The 16621-nt window shown below is 41.3% G+C and overlaps 1 protein-coding gene across 1 annotated transcript; it reads right to left on the bottom strand.

Annotated features, from left to right (window-relative positions):
• Positions 1-632: 632 nt before the first annotated feature.
• LOC139734306 (FGFR1 oncogene partner 2 homolog) lies at positions 633-13860 on the bottom strand. The gene is made up of 4 exons (XM_071645104.1): positions 13771-13860; positions 9183-9343; positions 6705-6968; positions 633-1493 (listed from the first exon to the last, which is right to left on the bottom strand). Exons 2-4 carry the CDS (start codon positions 9315-9317, stop codon positions 1170-1172), a joined length of 723 nt encoding a protein of 240 aa, XP_071501205.1. The 5' UTR covers positions 9318-9343; positions 13771-13860; the 3' UTR covers positions 633-1169.
• Between the last annotated feature and the right edge of the window lie 2761 nt (positions 13861-16621).

The raw sequence follows: 16621 nt of genomic DNA, 5'->3' as shown, positions 1-16621 counted from the left end.
CTCGGTCCTGACCATCTCGTTATATCGAGTTTCCACTGTATCATGGAATCTTAGGAGATTTGTTTCCAAACTTATCTCACTCTATCCAGTGAGTGTTATCATAGATATGTGCGTTCACAAATCTGTGAGGGACAAAAGCTCACAATGATAAAATCTTGTCATTTGCTCAAATGGGGTTCACCTTTACTATGCATTCGTTTTCTTTCTGACACACAAAAACATCATATCTCCAAACCACAGAGCTGCACTGATTGTGAAGTACTGATAAATGGCAATTTGCTATCAAGTCTGGATATAAAGGAAGTGAACTTCCTTTGCTTTCTGGATGGATGTCTAAACACCTATTAAAATGCACCTCTAAGCCTAATCTACCACCATTTTTATCAGAATCGATTCTTCTTTCTCTGAAATGCCTTTCACACAATAATGATTCCTGGATTTTACTATGGAACTGGTATCTTACCTGGAACAAATTCAATGTTATCCCCTGCTTCACAGTTTAAAGATAATAAAGAAATATGTGACACATACCATTCCACTATATTTCTTTTCTTCCTAATACCAATTACATATCACTGATGCAGCATACATATATCTCATTATGTTACTTTGAATACTATAGGTCACTCACTACTCTACTTCTAGTCCACTAAATCAACATGAAAACAAATATATCAATGCCCATAACTTGTGCAATTCATATATATGCTTTTTAGATACAACCTGCTGTGTACTAACCGTACATTACTGACTCCAAAGTTTAAGATATTCAACCCAAACCATCTCAGACATCCTAGAACTAGTCCAAATTTCTTCACGAAGACAAAATATATTTAATGTGTGGCTGAAAATTCAAATATAAATAATTGAACACAGGGGTAAAACATGAGTTTGTTTCATAATTTCTATTCTTATATAAGAGTGTGCTCTTCCTGTGCTCTGTAGATAGCCCCAGCTAAAAGAAACTTGTGACAGATATACACATAATGCCACACCATGAAAACGATTCCAAAGAGCGGTCCTTTGCCAGCATGGAAGTTCTCCTTGGATACTTTTGGCTAGTCTTGTGATGATGTGATACATCATGGAGTATCTGCACTGCGGTCCTCAAGAGTTCAACGCAGCTCAAATCTTTGTAGTCTCAGTTTTTTAGCGACACCGCCCCGTCGTCATTTTAAGGGAACGCCGTTCTTGTCCATTTGCAGGACGGAGGTGTCTCTCTCACTCTCGCTCTCGCTACTCGTTTCTTTCTCCGTGTCTCTGCTCCGCTCCCGGTCCCCCGCGTCGACGCTGCCCTCGCTGCTGTAGCACGGCAGGTGCCGGGCCTGCGTCTGGCGCGAGATCTGCAGGAGCTCCCGCAGGCCGCGGTTCTCCATCTGCAGCCGGGCGATGGCCTCGTCGATCTCGTTGTTGGAGTGCTCGTCGATGTCGATGGCCCGCTGCATGACGGCGGCCATCTCCAGCACCTTCTCGATGGAGGAGACGGAGGATTCCTGCCAAAGAATGAAACTCAAATTGATGAGGAGAACGTTCATCGTGAGGATGACGATACAGGAAAATCTCACTATAACTAGAAACTTGGAACCGCTGAATTTTCCTCATTATATCGGGTGTCTCGTTTCCTCGTTATTTTGGGTTTCTCATTATATCAGGGATAAAAACAAAAGAAAATTGAAAGGAACAGGATATGCAATATTACTTGATTATATCAAATATCATGCTATATCTTACCTTATTTCAGGGTTACTCTGTAGTACATGTAAGCAAGATGACAGACATAATGATGCTCTCTTGTGAAGAAGGTGAGGACTACGCAATCAGTGATAATGATGATAATGGAGATTGATTAAAGGGGCATTCCGGACGATTTTCATAATTTCACATCATGTAGTACGTAAGTAAATCAACAGCTCCATATGTAGATTTGTGGAATTTATTGTGGTCCTTGAGCAGAGAAAGCATACTTTGAAAAACCTTAAACAAATTACACTGAACAAGGATGATGACATAGGAGGCTCACATATTTCAGAAATGTGGCAGTGTAATTCCATTACAATACTGCTTGCTTGCAAGTTCACCTGTGTATAGTCTATGCATGCCTTCTTCTTTTGTTCTGCTTCCTTTAGCCCCAACTCATGCATTCTTATGGTGAGGCTGCCATGTCATCCTTTTTTATTGCAATTTGTTATAAATTTTGAAAACATTCTTACTCTTCATCCTAATCATTATAAATCCTAAAACTCTGTACTCAGTATGACTAATTCATAGTTGTTCAAATGTAGAAATCTGAAAATCATCCGGAGGTCTCCTTTAAACTTACATTGTATGATGTGATGAGGTAGCAATGATACACTGATGCAGTGGAGATGAAGCTGCTTGTGACCATGATGGAATGATGGTGAGAGTGATATTAAAGATGATGATAATGATAATGATGATAATGACCATAATCTTCTTCTTCTCTTTGCACGGCACAATGTGCCTGGATGATACCCTTTGCAGACTTCTTGCAAGTCACCTGGGGCAAACATTCAGGGTTGGCAACATTCGCCCGTTTTCTGGTGTGGGCCATGCATGTGGGGTGGACTGCTTTTTTACTGGGTCAGCACCCCATTCTGGATCTTCGCGAGGAAGTGAAGTGGGCTCATTTACTTCATGTGCCTGAGCAGGGGCGGATCAAAGGAATTCCTTAACTCTTAATGTGCCAGGCCCAAAACCCCTAACGTGCCAGAGGTTTTTATCTTACGTCAGAACGTTTCGAAACTGGACTGACAATGACATTTAAAACCGCCATATCTCTGAAACTATTGACTGTTTTGAATTGAGTTCTACACAACATATATCAAGAAATGTTTGTTCTTTCGTGTCATGTAGGCAGTTTGCCATAATATCTATCTAAACCTGAAATATTGCAGAAATAATTGATACATCAAAAAAACTATAAGAAATTTTTGTGTAGCATATGGAAAAACAGAGTCAGTCGTGGTTTTTCTTCAAAAGAACGCTCCCTTGACTCTGTGAGAATGTTTTAGAGCGACATCTCCTCTTTCAAATGATAACAAAATTGCCTCCTAGAATTGTATGATTCCAAAGATACTAGCAGTTTATTTTATCTTGGCATTTTCTCTTTCTGATTCAGTAATACATTCCCAAATCTGTGTCCATTAGTCCCAGATCCTGTATTGGAAACTAAAGTGATTGTCCCGGGCCCTTCAAGAGTGTCTTTTGTCCACTTGAGAAGGAAGAACCTACTAATCCTCCTTTTGTCTAACCACACCGCTGGGGGGGGTACTCTATTGAAATCGGCAGGCCTTTGTCCGCGTGCAATTACTTATAGGCTAGCGTGGGGACGATTAGTGACGTTCACCAAAACAAAAGGATGAAAGACTTGACCGACGAACCTAAGCTGACCCTCTTTAAGGGACAAAATCAAAGCAGCTTCCCGGAGGACAGCGTCCAAGCGGAACAATACGAGTGGAACCTCATAGACAATACACGCAGATTCAATAGCATACACACGTGTGGTGTACCAATTAGACTTTTGATCCATACACAGAGGATGCGCTCGCTGCAAATTTTCCCGACGCGAAAAAAATACATCTAGCTAAAAAATCATGTATTTACTCAAAATTTTCCAATGTAAGCATGCTCATATTTTTAGTGGAAACGATGGCTATACTAATTAGCTACCAGTACATATCATTGGCAGTTTCTTGGTGTAACGCATTACGGTACCATAAGAACTTAAATGATCAACGCTTTTCTCGCTCTTCTTAGTCGCCGATCGGCGACCATGGCACGTCAGGACTAAGGTCGCCATTCGGCGACCATGGCACGTTAAGAGTTAAAGGGGAGGCGCCTTTGCAAAATTAAAGGTGGGCGCACGCACCCCTCCCCCCATTTTTCTCTTCGTTTCTTTTGTTTTAACCAAAACTAAAGAGGGGGCGCACGCCTGGTGCGCCCCCCTCTAGATCCACCACTACCTGAGTTATGACTCCCTCACACATGGGAGCTATCTATGTCCCGTCCATCAGACAGAGTACTTTTGCTGCTGGACTGACCAAACTCTTGCACTTTGGTCAGTCCACGAAACATAGATTCACCACCGAGTCTAGAAACGGTATGAAACACAGTGTTCAACAGAATTTTAGGGCTGTTTTTATCTCTTCTCATCAATATCAGGACATTCAACTGAAAAACAACAAATGTTCAATGAACATTTATTATTTGTCAATCATATGTATACATTGATGCCAGTCCAGCATTACAACATGTATGTTCGCCCCAAAATTTATGTCATAGATCCTATACTATAATACTCGAAGTTGTTGTTGTTGTCGCGGCCTTATGTATTTCCTGTTTTATTTCGGCGTTGCTGGTTTCTCTATCTCCTCCCGAGCCGTCGGCTATGGGCAGTTGCGACCGGTGCCGTCGGCCGCAGGAGAGTATCCTACATCGAATGGCGCGGGTTTCGTCCCCTCTCCGCCTCCGTGTCGACGTCGAGGACGAAAAAGAAAAATTAATTAGCTACATGCATAATGCATTTTTGTGCGTGACGAAAGAGCCGAGCGTTTCAATATTCACGGACCTGCGCTGGCCTCCAGCTTTCTCGATCTTCCATCTTTTAGCTTGCAGAGACACTGGGGGATACTAAAGATGATGGTGCAGCGAAATCTCTGACATCTTCCGGCGGACGCGCACGCACACACACAATGTACCTCGCAGAACTCTATACACACTCTACACTGTGTGTATATAGTTCTGTGATGTACCTTTGCCTCCGCCTGTTACGTGTACTGAATGTATTGACGATGGTTACACGAATCTGTGTGTGCGTGATATGGACTACAAGGGCATTTACGTACAGTTCGCCATTATTGGCGTCCCCAAATGAAAACAACGAACGGTGGTTATGTAATTGTATTTTGCACAACTGCAGAATACTATATGCAGCTCAGGTACGTCATAAAAGTAGTTTGCTCGCCGTTTGCTCTCAAGTCCGGTGTCATTGTACGCAGACTGTTTAGGACGCGGCTAAATATATTTGCCGATCGTACCCTTACATATCAGATTACACGCGCAGCTGTGTCCATTCGTTTCCACAGAGCTGCTGTAATCATACATATTCATAAGATGAGCGGACGTAGAGGAAAACCTCGCTTTGCCGACCGCCTATTTTTAAAATTGCAAGTGGAAATAGAATGTGTGGTTCTATGGTCTATCAAACCAAGTTTTGGTGACAAAAAAAAGAGGGAGCAAATGAAGACGAATGCAGTGATGTATATATTCTTCTTTCTACCATAACATGGGAAAAATATTAAAGAAAAAAAAATACGAGGTCGTGAGAACCTACTCCCACGGGTGCCTATTAAACCTGATGACTATGATCTCCCCCTCCCCAAATAATAACAATGATAATAATGATAATAATAATAATAACAATAATAATAATAATGATAAGGATAACGATAATAATGATATAATAATAACAATAATAGGAGCAATAATATAGGCCTAATATTAATTATGATAATGTACAATCTGAAGCAGATGTAGTTCTATATTAATATGATATATCAAGCCAAGTTTTGGTGATTAAAACAAAAAGGAGGGAGCAAAATTATGAAGACGAAAATATCTTATTTTTCTCTCATAACGTGGGGAAAAGAAACATGAAAAAAAAAAACACACAAAACAAACCGAGGCCTTGAGACCAGCCGTGGATTCCCGCGGGTGCCCGCGTGGATGCAAGAGCAGGGGGTAATCAAAGTCATAGTGTTAATACTCTTCCCGTTTCGACGGGAACAACCTGTGGGCAGAACTTTCGGGGAATCTCATTTGCGTTTTTGGTAATTTTTCCCTGAATGTTTTTGTTTTTTGCCCTGCGGAGGTGGAAATGTGTGTGTGCGTGAGGGGGGGGGGGGGAGGGGTGAGGGGCAACAAGACAACTGTTGGACTTCAACGGGTGCAAATAACCCCTCGAAACTCAAGTTCTATAATAAAAGCAAGTAGTGGCGGGAATGATCCCTACCAATGGACCGGATCGCCTGGCATATACTACAAAAATGTATTATAAAATTTCTGGGAAGGGTGGTCATTTAGAAGACAGCACAATTAACGAAAGAATGAGAAGACTTTTCTTTTTATTTCTTCAATAAAAATGTGCAAAATCGTATTATGAGAAAAAAAATAAAACCCCTCAGACCCGTGGATTTCCACGGGTGCTGCTAGTTATTATAGATTGCCTGTTTGAAGCAATTTCAGGACAAAGTTATCTCTCATTTCAGTTTACTAAAAGATCATCATTGTATTGGGGTAATGTACAGTGGACACAGAAAAAACCCAGACATCCCCGACATTAACCCTTTAATTTTGGAAACACCCATCTGTGTCTGAGAGCTTTCATATCTATACGTCATATAAAGTACAAACTGTAGGAGTTTTTTTTTTTCTTGAATTACTGAATGAATCCAAGGCAATGTCAAAAACACAGCGAGCAAAGCCCTCTCATATACTGCATAAGGTTGAGGTTCATACATACTGGTATTCATGAGCTTCTCACTAACATAACAGTACGCGAGATTTGATGCTGCCATACAATTATCAAATATTGGGACGATTGTATAAAAATATATCATATGATAACTTGCATCAGTGTGTCTGAGAGTGTTATCAGACACCAGCATTCCGCGACAAATCCTCACCTGTTCTAGCTCCGACTGCTTCTGGTTGGCAGTCATGTTGTCCCGGTCGGACCGGTTGGCCACAACGAGTCGCGAGACCTGGTCCCGGTAGCTGGTCATGATGAGGTCCAGCGCCGACTGGTGTTCCTTCAGGGCCACCATCAGTTCCTGGTTCTCCCTCTGCAGCTCCCGGATCTGCCGGTTCTCTTGCTGGATCCCGAGGATCAGGGCGGAGCGGGGACGGTGGTGGGCGATGTTGTTTATCTCCTCAATCTCCTCCTGGTACTGTGAGGAGAAACACAGTACCAGCAATAATACTTTACTTTACTTTACTTTTCTGGAACAATGGTGCAGGACAGAGCCTGTTCACTGATCAGGGATGGGTTATTTTCTGCTGCTTGCCCTCTCATAAATATGTACAGCCTGCACTGTTCTCATTCCAATAAAGTTATATCTTAAAGTGATATCATCCTAAAATTACGAAATATACTGTAAAACATGATATATTTGCGGCATGAAATTTTTGTGAATTGGAGCCGACAGCCTTTTTCGTGGCATGAAATTTTCGCGAATTGCCACTGGCTCAATGCATGCAGTGTAGACAAAAACTTTTGTGTGCATGTTAATTTGCGAATTTTGGCACTTCCGAAATTCGCGAAATTAAAATGCACGCGAAAATTCCTCGTTTTACAGTATGCATGGCTGGGACGGGTGTAAGCTGCTTGAGACCAAGGACCTCGGGTAATTACTCATAGTCAAATGCAACTTTCTTCCAGTGCTCATCAGGCTTATTCTTAAAGAAGTTCACAGTTCTGCACACAGAGATCGCATCTTCTCGAAGAAAATGCCACATACAGTTGAACCTCTCGTATCCGGACAAGTCGGGACCGGGGCTCATCCGGATAAGGGATTTGGCCAGATACGGGAGACTCAATGCTTTAGTACATACATACACATGTACTGATGAAGCAATGTGTATACTGCAACCTTTTCATTGTTACATTTGGGGATGTTTGGGGATGTTAAAATGTCTGAAGGTAAGCAATTTGGAAGGAAATTTGATGTAATGTATGTTAATCATGTTGGAAGTAACATGTAAGTCATGTGTGTTTGTGTAGGAGTTCTCAAGGAGTTGGGAATCCCCCTTTCCTCCCGTAATCATTTAAAAAAAAAAATCACGAGGAGATTGCGCCCATATAATAGAGAGATCCGGATAAAGGGAGGCCGGATAAGAGAGGTTCAACTGTCAACCACTATGTTAGCAGAAAAGTAATTCCTCACATCCAATCTAGCATACCATTTTCCAAGCTTCATTAAGTGACTACAAATTCTCCCACCACTGTTACGACACAACATGTCAAACTTTGTGTGATATTGATGGTGCAAGTATTTGTACACATCAATCATGCCACCTTTTTTTTTTGTCTGTAACTGGCAGATGGCAAGGGTACAGCCTGTAGGTGATGTAGACATCTAGAACAGGACAAATGTCTAATTCAATTCCTGGAATCATTTTAGTGGCCCTTCTTTTGAGCCTCCTTTGCCCTCCTAGCTTGAAAGGCAACCATACACCCTGATGACAATAACAAAAAAAAAAAAAAACAATTGTAGGGTTTTTATCTGTCTCAGGTCACTGACCTCTGCCACAGGGACCTGCCATTATGTCTGATCTACGCTGCCCACAAGGGTACATTTGAAAACCATGAAAGGCATCCATCAGTGAATTATGTGCATCGAAATGTTGAGTTCGAAGTTTGCAGTTCCACATGATACAGACTTGCAACAAGAAAGCTTAAAGGCATCATTTACCATTTGCAGATGAAATGAAAACCCAGCTTTAGTGCTTCAAAATAGTTCTAAAATGTGAGTTAGGGATAGAAACAACCAATGTAAAAATTTGAATCAGTGTAATCGATGTTACATGTAGGTATTGTAAAGTATACAAAATGTGAACAATAGTCATAATAAAAATGTTTTGAGAATAAACCCTCTACAGTTATGGTTTCTTGAGAAAGATAGTGATATCTCCTTATATTTTAGGCTTTGCCTTTCCTGCACATTTCTTGATGGTAGGATGCTTTATGATACATCTGACCTGCACATAAAGCATCAAATGTGAAATCTCTAACATTTTTTAAATCTCTGTCCCCAATGGTAAACAGTATCTTTAAAGCATCTTTTTTTTTTTTTTTTTTTTACAAATCAATTTTCTTTGAAAAGCTATACTGAACTCCTCTTCCAATAAAGCATCGTGAAACTATCAGAATGAAAACTGCAAACCTTTGCTTCATTTTAGCACGCTACACCATCAAGGAAATATCTCATGCACAAATGTGGAGGCGAGTCTTATACAACAACGGCTCAAAGATGAAATGTTTGCAACCACATAACAAAACATTCCTGATCACATTACAAATGCATGGGATTAGGACAATTCGGAGTTCTGTATGAGCAAGATTCCAAGTTTGGCCACCATTTTTTTTTTTTCTTTCTGCTCACCTCTTTCATGACAGCGATCTTTTTGTTCAGTGTGGTGGTCTCCTGAATAAGCACATCAGCGGCACTGTCATGTTCCTTGAGTCTGTCCACGAGACGTCTAGCATCGCACAAGACTTGATCTATCGACAGGGTCATCTTGCTTTTGGAGCGGGGTCCAAGTTCTGAAAAAAAAAGAAGAAAAAAAGGAGAATTGACGCACAAGTGTCACACTGCCATCTGGCAACATCTGTCCGTATTCAAAGCATTACTGACAGTAGATCTAGTTCCATAATTCCCCATACACTGTAGTTTGAAAGCTTGGTTCAGCTCTTCAACAGATGTTCCCTGGACCAGTCTAGCAAACCCTGTTCAACGTACAAATTATAATTTATCACTATCAGTATCACTCAGTACCGGTATGGCATCACATTGTCATGAACCTTACCATTAAAAGGGTCTGCCTTTGTCAGTGTTTGTCAGCAGAACATCATGCTGAAGCAAAGACTTAATTTTGAAGTTTTTATCATAGCTTTTTTTTTTACTTTTAGTTACGGCTCTCCTTTGGTCCTTGCTTGGCATAAGGAGGAGATTCTGTAAAGCCACATGTACACTCTTGTAGTCTCCTCAGAATATAACCCCGTTGAGGGGCGCTGTAACCAGTATTGGCAGTAACAGTATGTGTTGGGGTTGCTGTTGCGGTTACTCGGAATAGAGCCTAGCCCTAGAGGTCTACAGATCTATCCCTGATGACTAATTAACTGCGAACAGCCCGAATGCGAAGTCTATGACTATAACTGTGTGAAGGAGCGCCCCGGGGTTACTGACGACAAGAGGTGTCAAGACACAGACCGATCTTTCAGTGATCTTTATTTAGGCGAGCCTATTGATTGTAAATGTTAGTGTACATGTACATGTACATCCGAATGGGGCGCCAGACAACTCGCCCTCGAGACAAGTCGCCCCGAGGACAGGTCGCCCTCTTTTTTCGAGGGCGAAATGTCTCGGGTCCGAGGGCGAGTTGTCTTAAGTAGCGAAGGAATATACCCCGAATGATTGATTTAATCTCAGACAAAATAAAAGCTGCTTCAAAATAATTTTGCATTTATCTGCCTTAAAAGTTAAATATCAGAATGCACACAGTTTTGATTTTCTCCGATTAAAATTGTAGCGGTTTTCTACTATGTATCATATTGTCTGGCATTCTGGCTGTTGTAAATTACGCTGTCTGGCGACCCCAGTATTTTGTCAACATCCACGCGAACTTTCTTTGTGCACCGACACATGACAGGTGCGCACTACATTCTCCGCCTTTGTCATCGTGCCGAGGTACGCGTATTTCGCATTCCAACAGTAGTCGGATTTTCATAAACACACCCCTTGTTTTGCTGTCACGGAAACAACCTACCAATTAGTGGCGAGCTGTACACCTTCACCAGCCAATTACCACTCTCAAAGCTCCTGTCCGTGACACGTTTTCTCCGACCACGCTGTTTTACTTTCCATGCTTCCTCACTTCACGATTAGCTTTCATCCTGAGAGCACGTTTTAATCGTTGGAGTCACTCACGTCCGTATATCACGTCCGTATTTTACATTACTTTCCACGTCTTTTCACGTGGACGATACCTCGCGCCGTGGACTGTCACTTCTTACGGATTTATATACTCAATACGGAATATTACACTTCCTCGGATTTTATACCTCGCGATATTCGCTCCTTTTTGTATCGCGATTCGCCCTTTCTTCAGGCTACACTCCAACCTGGGGAACTTTACATCGCTACATTCAACGCGATCGGCACCTCGTTACATCGCTGCATTCAACGCGATCTGAACGCGATCGGCGCCTCGTTACATCGCTGCATTCAACGCGATTTGCATCCCATCACATCGCTGCTTCGGTCCTGCTAGCGTGCGGCCTGTGGTGTGCAAACTCTACCACAACCAGCAAGGGACCGCGCAGTTCTTCCATCCAGCGCCCCAGCGGTGGATCGACTCTACCCTCGCTTGTGCTAGCCGCGGCACTCGGAGGATACTCCACGCTGCCGCTGGATCTTTTGTACATATTTCTATGGGACACTGTCGTCTTCGGACACCCTAAGTGCATTCGGAGTTAGTCCATATTATTTCGGGAAGTGCAATACAACCTACAAGGACACTATACACCTCTTCTGGTGCCCTAGTGCATTCCACTACTGATACGGTCGCCTACCATTCCTGCTGGTGGTGCCTTCAGCTTCAAGTCCCGTTAGCCACTCGGTGAGTAATTGTCAGGTATTACATTATAGGCCCGCACCACAATACCTACAAAATCATTTTTAAAATGAAAATTATGGGTATAAGTTAACAGGAACACAATGCAGCCTACAATGCATGCCAGGCCAGCGGGAGAAAAAGAGGTGAGGGCGAGATCGTATCTTCTTCTTTTGCTGAATAAATGAAGACAGTGAAATATTAATCGAATTTAACCCTGTACTATCTATCATCATTAATCAATAATACAAACCTGAATCATAAATGAAGTCTAAGAGGTGCATTCAAAGTCGAAAAATTTACTGCAGTTTGCTGAGAAGAATCAGGGGGCGAGCACATATTGGGCATGGACGATTCGGCAATTCTAGCGATCTCAGGGCTGGGAAAATGCGATAACAAAATGCCATAATTTTCATTTTAAAAATGATTTTAATCAGAGAAAATAGAAACTGTGTGCAGTCTGAAATTTAATTTAGGCAGATATATGCAAAATCATTTTTAAGCAGCTTTTATTTTGTCTGAAATTAAATCAAACATTCGGGGTATATTCCTTCGCCACTTGAGACAACTCGCCCTTGGACCCAAGACAACTCGCCCTCGAAAATCGAGGGTGAGCTGTCTCCGGGGCGACCTGTCTCGAGGGCGAGTTGTCCTGGATCCATTTACAAATACAATACCTCCTTGGGGCTACTGCTACTGCTATGTTGCAAGTGCCCCATCAACAGAATACATGCACTTATTTGATTTAACATGTTAGATGTGCTTCGACTCTGCTACATCATTCAGGGGTATGCAGTGTCATGACATAGTTCATGAACGAGTAGCTACACGCAGCCGCTAGCCGCTGTAGGGACAGCGGCTGCACCTCCATTCCTTCGCAGACGTTGTCATTTTTCAGTGTGGTTGTGCGACTCTTTCATGAATATCTTTATTAATCGTGGAAAACTAAAATACAAGGAATTATCGTAATCTATGATAATCATTCAATAATCGGTATGCAATTTTTTGTTTAATTACGTCAAAAACTCACCGAAATCTGTGGCTGAAATCAGGTCTGTAAACGTCCTTATTGCTTCACTCCTCATCTGCGTGTTATTTGAATGGCATTCACTCTCGTATACTACAACGTACAACGTAGGTAGTCAGAGAGGTGCCCTCTAGCTCTCCGACTACCTACGTTGTACGTTATACGAGAGTGAATGCCATTCAAATAACACGCAGATGAGGAGTGAAGCAATAAGGACGTTTACAGACCTGATTTCAGCCACAGATTTCGGTGAGTTTTTGACGTAATTAAACAAAAAATCGCGTACCGATTATTGAATGATTATCATAGATTACGATAATTCCTTGTATTTTAGTTTTCCACGATTAATAAAGATATTCATGAAGGAGTCACACAACCACACTGAAAAATGACAATGTCTGCGAGGGAATAGAGGTGCAGCCGCGTCGCTTCGCGACAGCGTCTGCGTGTAGTTAATGAACGAGTAAATTGTGATTATAAAATTAGATATCTACTACAGTATGAGTAAGAAGTCCAGTAAATTTATTAGCCCGACCAGACGCCACAGCGACTGGGCTGTGTAAAGTTTAGACAGGTAGTTAGTGAATTTATCTACCGGTGAATCCAGATCTAACTGTTACTTAGTGTTAGATGATAGATCATGAAAGTTCTGAAACCCTAACATTTTAGCCTAGGCCCGGCCGTGTGTTTTTTTTAGACGGCACAGATTGGGGAAACTAAAAATTTATCGGGGACCCTATCCCTAAACCTAACCCTAATCCTAATCCTAATCCTAACCCTAACCATCAAACCCTAACCCTAACCCTAACCCCAACCCTAACCCTAACCCTAACCATAACCATAACCAAAAACCCTAACCCAACGTTTTTCCCATAGGTTTAACACGCGCCATGCCCCAATCTGTGCCGTCTTAAAAAAAAAAAAAAAACGCGGCCCGGCCCTAGTCTAGTCATGACAGTCAATACTGAATAACAGCAGCCTTGCAGTCACAACCGTCATAACTGCGCATACTCTTACAGACGGAACAGTACAGTGGATTTATAAATAGATTTAAATTTCTTTGATTACCCTATTTAAAGAGAAAGATGATCAAACCTTCTCGACGTGTACCGGCGTAATTTACAACCACTTCTGACAACCGAGCGAACCGCTGGCGCTGCGCTGCTGTCACTTAGTCAGTGTCGCAGGGGCTGACCACTGATTTATAGAATTCTAATGGTTTTCAGCAACCTATTTACGTCGAACGACCACGTTACGGTTAGATTTATAGAGTCAATAATTATAGAGTCAAAGTCTCGATAAGGATTCACGGCAGAAAAATCTCAACTCACGTGGTACAAAGTACTTCGAGCTAAGCTTAAGCAGAAGACCCGTCGCTGTCTCAGCTTCGAGAACGAATTCGCAGTGTAGTAATCGGTGCAATGCAATAATCTCACCGGCTGGCTGTGTACACGTCTATTGGATTCACAGCGTGTCATTGCTATGTGTTTAGCGACTCATAACGGAAGCGCATTTCTGTATGCCAATACACGCATATCTCCCTACAAAATGTAGAGGAACAAGACAGGGTTTATAGCTTGAATATGTAGGACTCCCTCTGCGACCAAATCGCAGCGAACTGATGCCCTTTTGTATCCACCGAACTAATGTTTTAGTTCAGTGGTTGTATCCAACTCTCGGGACTTTTTCTCCCCCGTTTCCAGGTGAATAAGATCGCATATTTATTGCTAGAATCAGGGGCGGATCCAGGAATTCCGTCAAAAAAAAAAAAAAAAAGGGGGGGGGGGAGGCGCAAAAAACATTTCTGGTGCCTCTTCCAGTTTAATCAGATGACAAGCAAAAATTGAAAGGGCGCCCGTGTCGTTTCTCCTGCCACTTCCGGGTTTCATCGGCTGCATAAGCAGCAGCAGCAACAACGACAACAACAAGAAAGAAAGGACCCTACAATCGAAAATACTGTACTATAAAAGGGAGGGCGCAAGCGCCCCTTTCATTTTTTAGTTGTAATTAAGATTGCATAATCATGATCAAGCAATTTTGATTATAGGCCCTAAGTGAAAGATGAATATGGTATTTTAATTATAACTAAAAGATAGGTGTAAATAGTAACTGTTGTTCTTTTTTTTCATCTTCACAATTACACCATTGTTAATCATCATGTCGTCGTATATAGACAACATCTAACTCAGTCCTTGTTCGAAAGTGTTATCGTTTGTTCGTTTGTTTGTTTGTTTTTTGTTTATTTGTTTGTTTGTTTGTTTTTGTATACTTATGAACCATATCTTGGATACTCAGACTCAGAGGTGCATATACCCAAGGAGAGTTAAACACCGATTGAACTCTGCTATGTGTGTGTGAAGTGTGTGTGTGTGGGGGGGGGGGGGGGGGAACGTCGAGTTGTGGGAAGCTGTTATAATGATGTTCCCGCAAAAAGTAGGTCATAATAGAGCCCTATACAATAGGCCTATATCTCAGCTCAAGTTATTTCACTTTGGAGCATAATCAAAAATTTTAATGACTCTTCAAATCTTTTTAAGAGAAGTGAAGACTTGATAATTTTTTTTAATAGTATAGGCCTACGATGCTGTGTTTTTTCATGAATGGAAAAAAAAAGAAGATAAATTTTCACAATTATCGCTAGAGGTCGGACCAGAAAAAAACAACTTGCTCATTGACATGAATAATACAGACGAGGATTTTCGTTCCCTTCACCCTATCACAATGTAGACAAAGGAGTATTTTAGTATTCGACTTTAACGCTGTTCTATATGTAGGTTCTAAGTCTGTCAGACTGGTTGAGAAAAGAGAAGATGTCAAGTATATCTATTATCTTGCGACTAAGTATGATTATTTCTAGACCTCTGTCGCAAAAAGATGTTTAAAGCCTGAGATTAAAAAAAAGAAAGAAAGAAAAGAAAGGTAGGCCTATATACGCGATGTGATATAGGGCAGATAGGTTCCTTATATTGATTGCAGTGTTGATCCAGGACCAGATATCGGTTAATATTTGTTTTACCTATAAGGAACAAGTTTCAACGTAGGTTAGAGTAGGGTGAAGTGGGACAAAATTGTGATTTTATGAATTTCCTCCTATAACTTTTCTAATATTCAAGAATGGGGCACTCGTGCCTCGGACCCACTCTGCTGATACTAGGCCACAATCGACCCATGCTGGGTTGTTACGTCATATTCGTACAAGTCTCATATTTGTGTTATTATTGATTAAAATGTTATTATTGATTAAAAAAAAACAACAACCCGAACTTCTGAATGAGGTGAATTGGGCCCACCCGCTGGGAGAATCTTGGTTGGGGTAAAGTGGGACAAACAGTAACTTCATACAATAGACAACATTACAAGCATGTGTGTATTTGTGTGTGTGTGTGTGTGTGTGTGTGTGTGTGTGTGCAATGTGCGTGTATGTGTCATGAGTAAATATTCACATATATGTGAATATTTACTCATGAAGAGTTTTATTGCAAAGGAGGCGTGAAGTTCTCGGCCCATTATATCCATTGGTCCATCAGAGAAAATTACAAATTCATAATGCACTGACATTAAAAAAAAAAAAAAAATAGGAAAATCATTCTGTCATAATTTATTATTTTTATCATAACTTTGATTAAGGGAGCAGTTGGACAGTGATGTCCCAGCTTACCCCAGCATCCTAAAAAAATTAAAATGGCGGCTAGCATCACAAATTGTGCACATTATATTTTTTGCACAATCTTTTAATGCAAATTATTGGAACTCATAAAACATACATACAGCGTGCTAAGTGCCTGCTAAAGCTGTACGATAAATTCAGAAAGCACTTCACACTGAATGCAAAAAAAAAGACAACCACAAAAGTGTCATAAAAATAACTGAAAATCAATTTAATTTTCCAGCAGAGTTGTTGCAGAGCTGTTATCATGTGATTGTACTCTGATGCAAAATGCCTGAAAAATGTATAGGGGATAATATCTGAAAGCTGATCACTTTTTTAGATGTAGGAGGTATATAGGTGTCCCAGTTCTTACTCTTCCCTAGCCTAATTTGATAAATTAATTGCATCATGTTCATATAAGGACAAGTTAAGGGGCAATAGCTAGGTGCCGTATAGGTCCTGCAACCCAGTATAATGCTCTGATTACGACTTCCATTTATCACTTAACCCCCAGTACTGCCCGCAGACATTGT

The sequence above is a fragment of the Diadema antillarum genome, unplaced genomic scaffold (assembly GCF_040938485.1).
Source record: "Diadema antillarum isolate AM-2024a unplaced genomic scaffold, OU_Dant_1.0 scf00000026, whole genome shotgun sequence".
In the NCBI taxonomy this organism is placed as follows: domain Eukaryota; kingdom Metazoa; phylum Echinodermata; class Echinoidea; order Diadematoida; family Diadematidae; genus Diadema; species Diadema antillarum.
The sequence above is the reverse complement of the archived record's forward strand: the minus strand, read 5'-3'. Positions and strand labels throughout refer to the sequence as shown.

Bases quoted from the DNA above. Each gene is read 5' to 3' on its own strand.
- LOC139734306 (XM_071645104.1), bottom strand. From the start codon at position 9,317: ATGACCCTGTCGATAGATCAAGTCTTGTGCGATGCTAGACGTCTCGTG. The intron at 6,969-9,182 runs GTGAGCAGAAAG...TTCTCCTCACAG, and splicing joins AGATCGCTGTCATGAAAGAG to TACCAGGAGGAGATTGAGGA. The intron at 1,494-6,704 runs GTGAGGATTTGT...ATTCTTTGGCAG, and splicing joins AGCAGTCGGAGCTAGAACAG to GAATCCTCCGTCTCCTCCAT.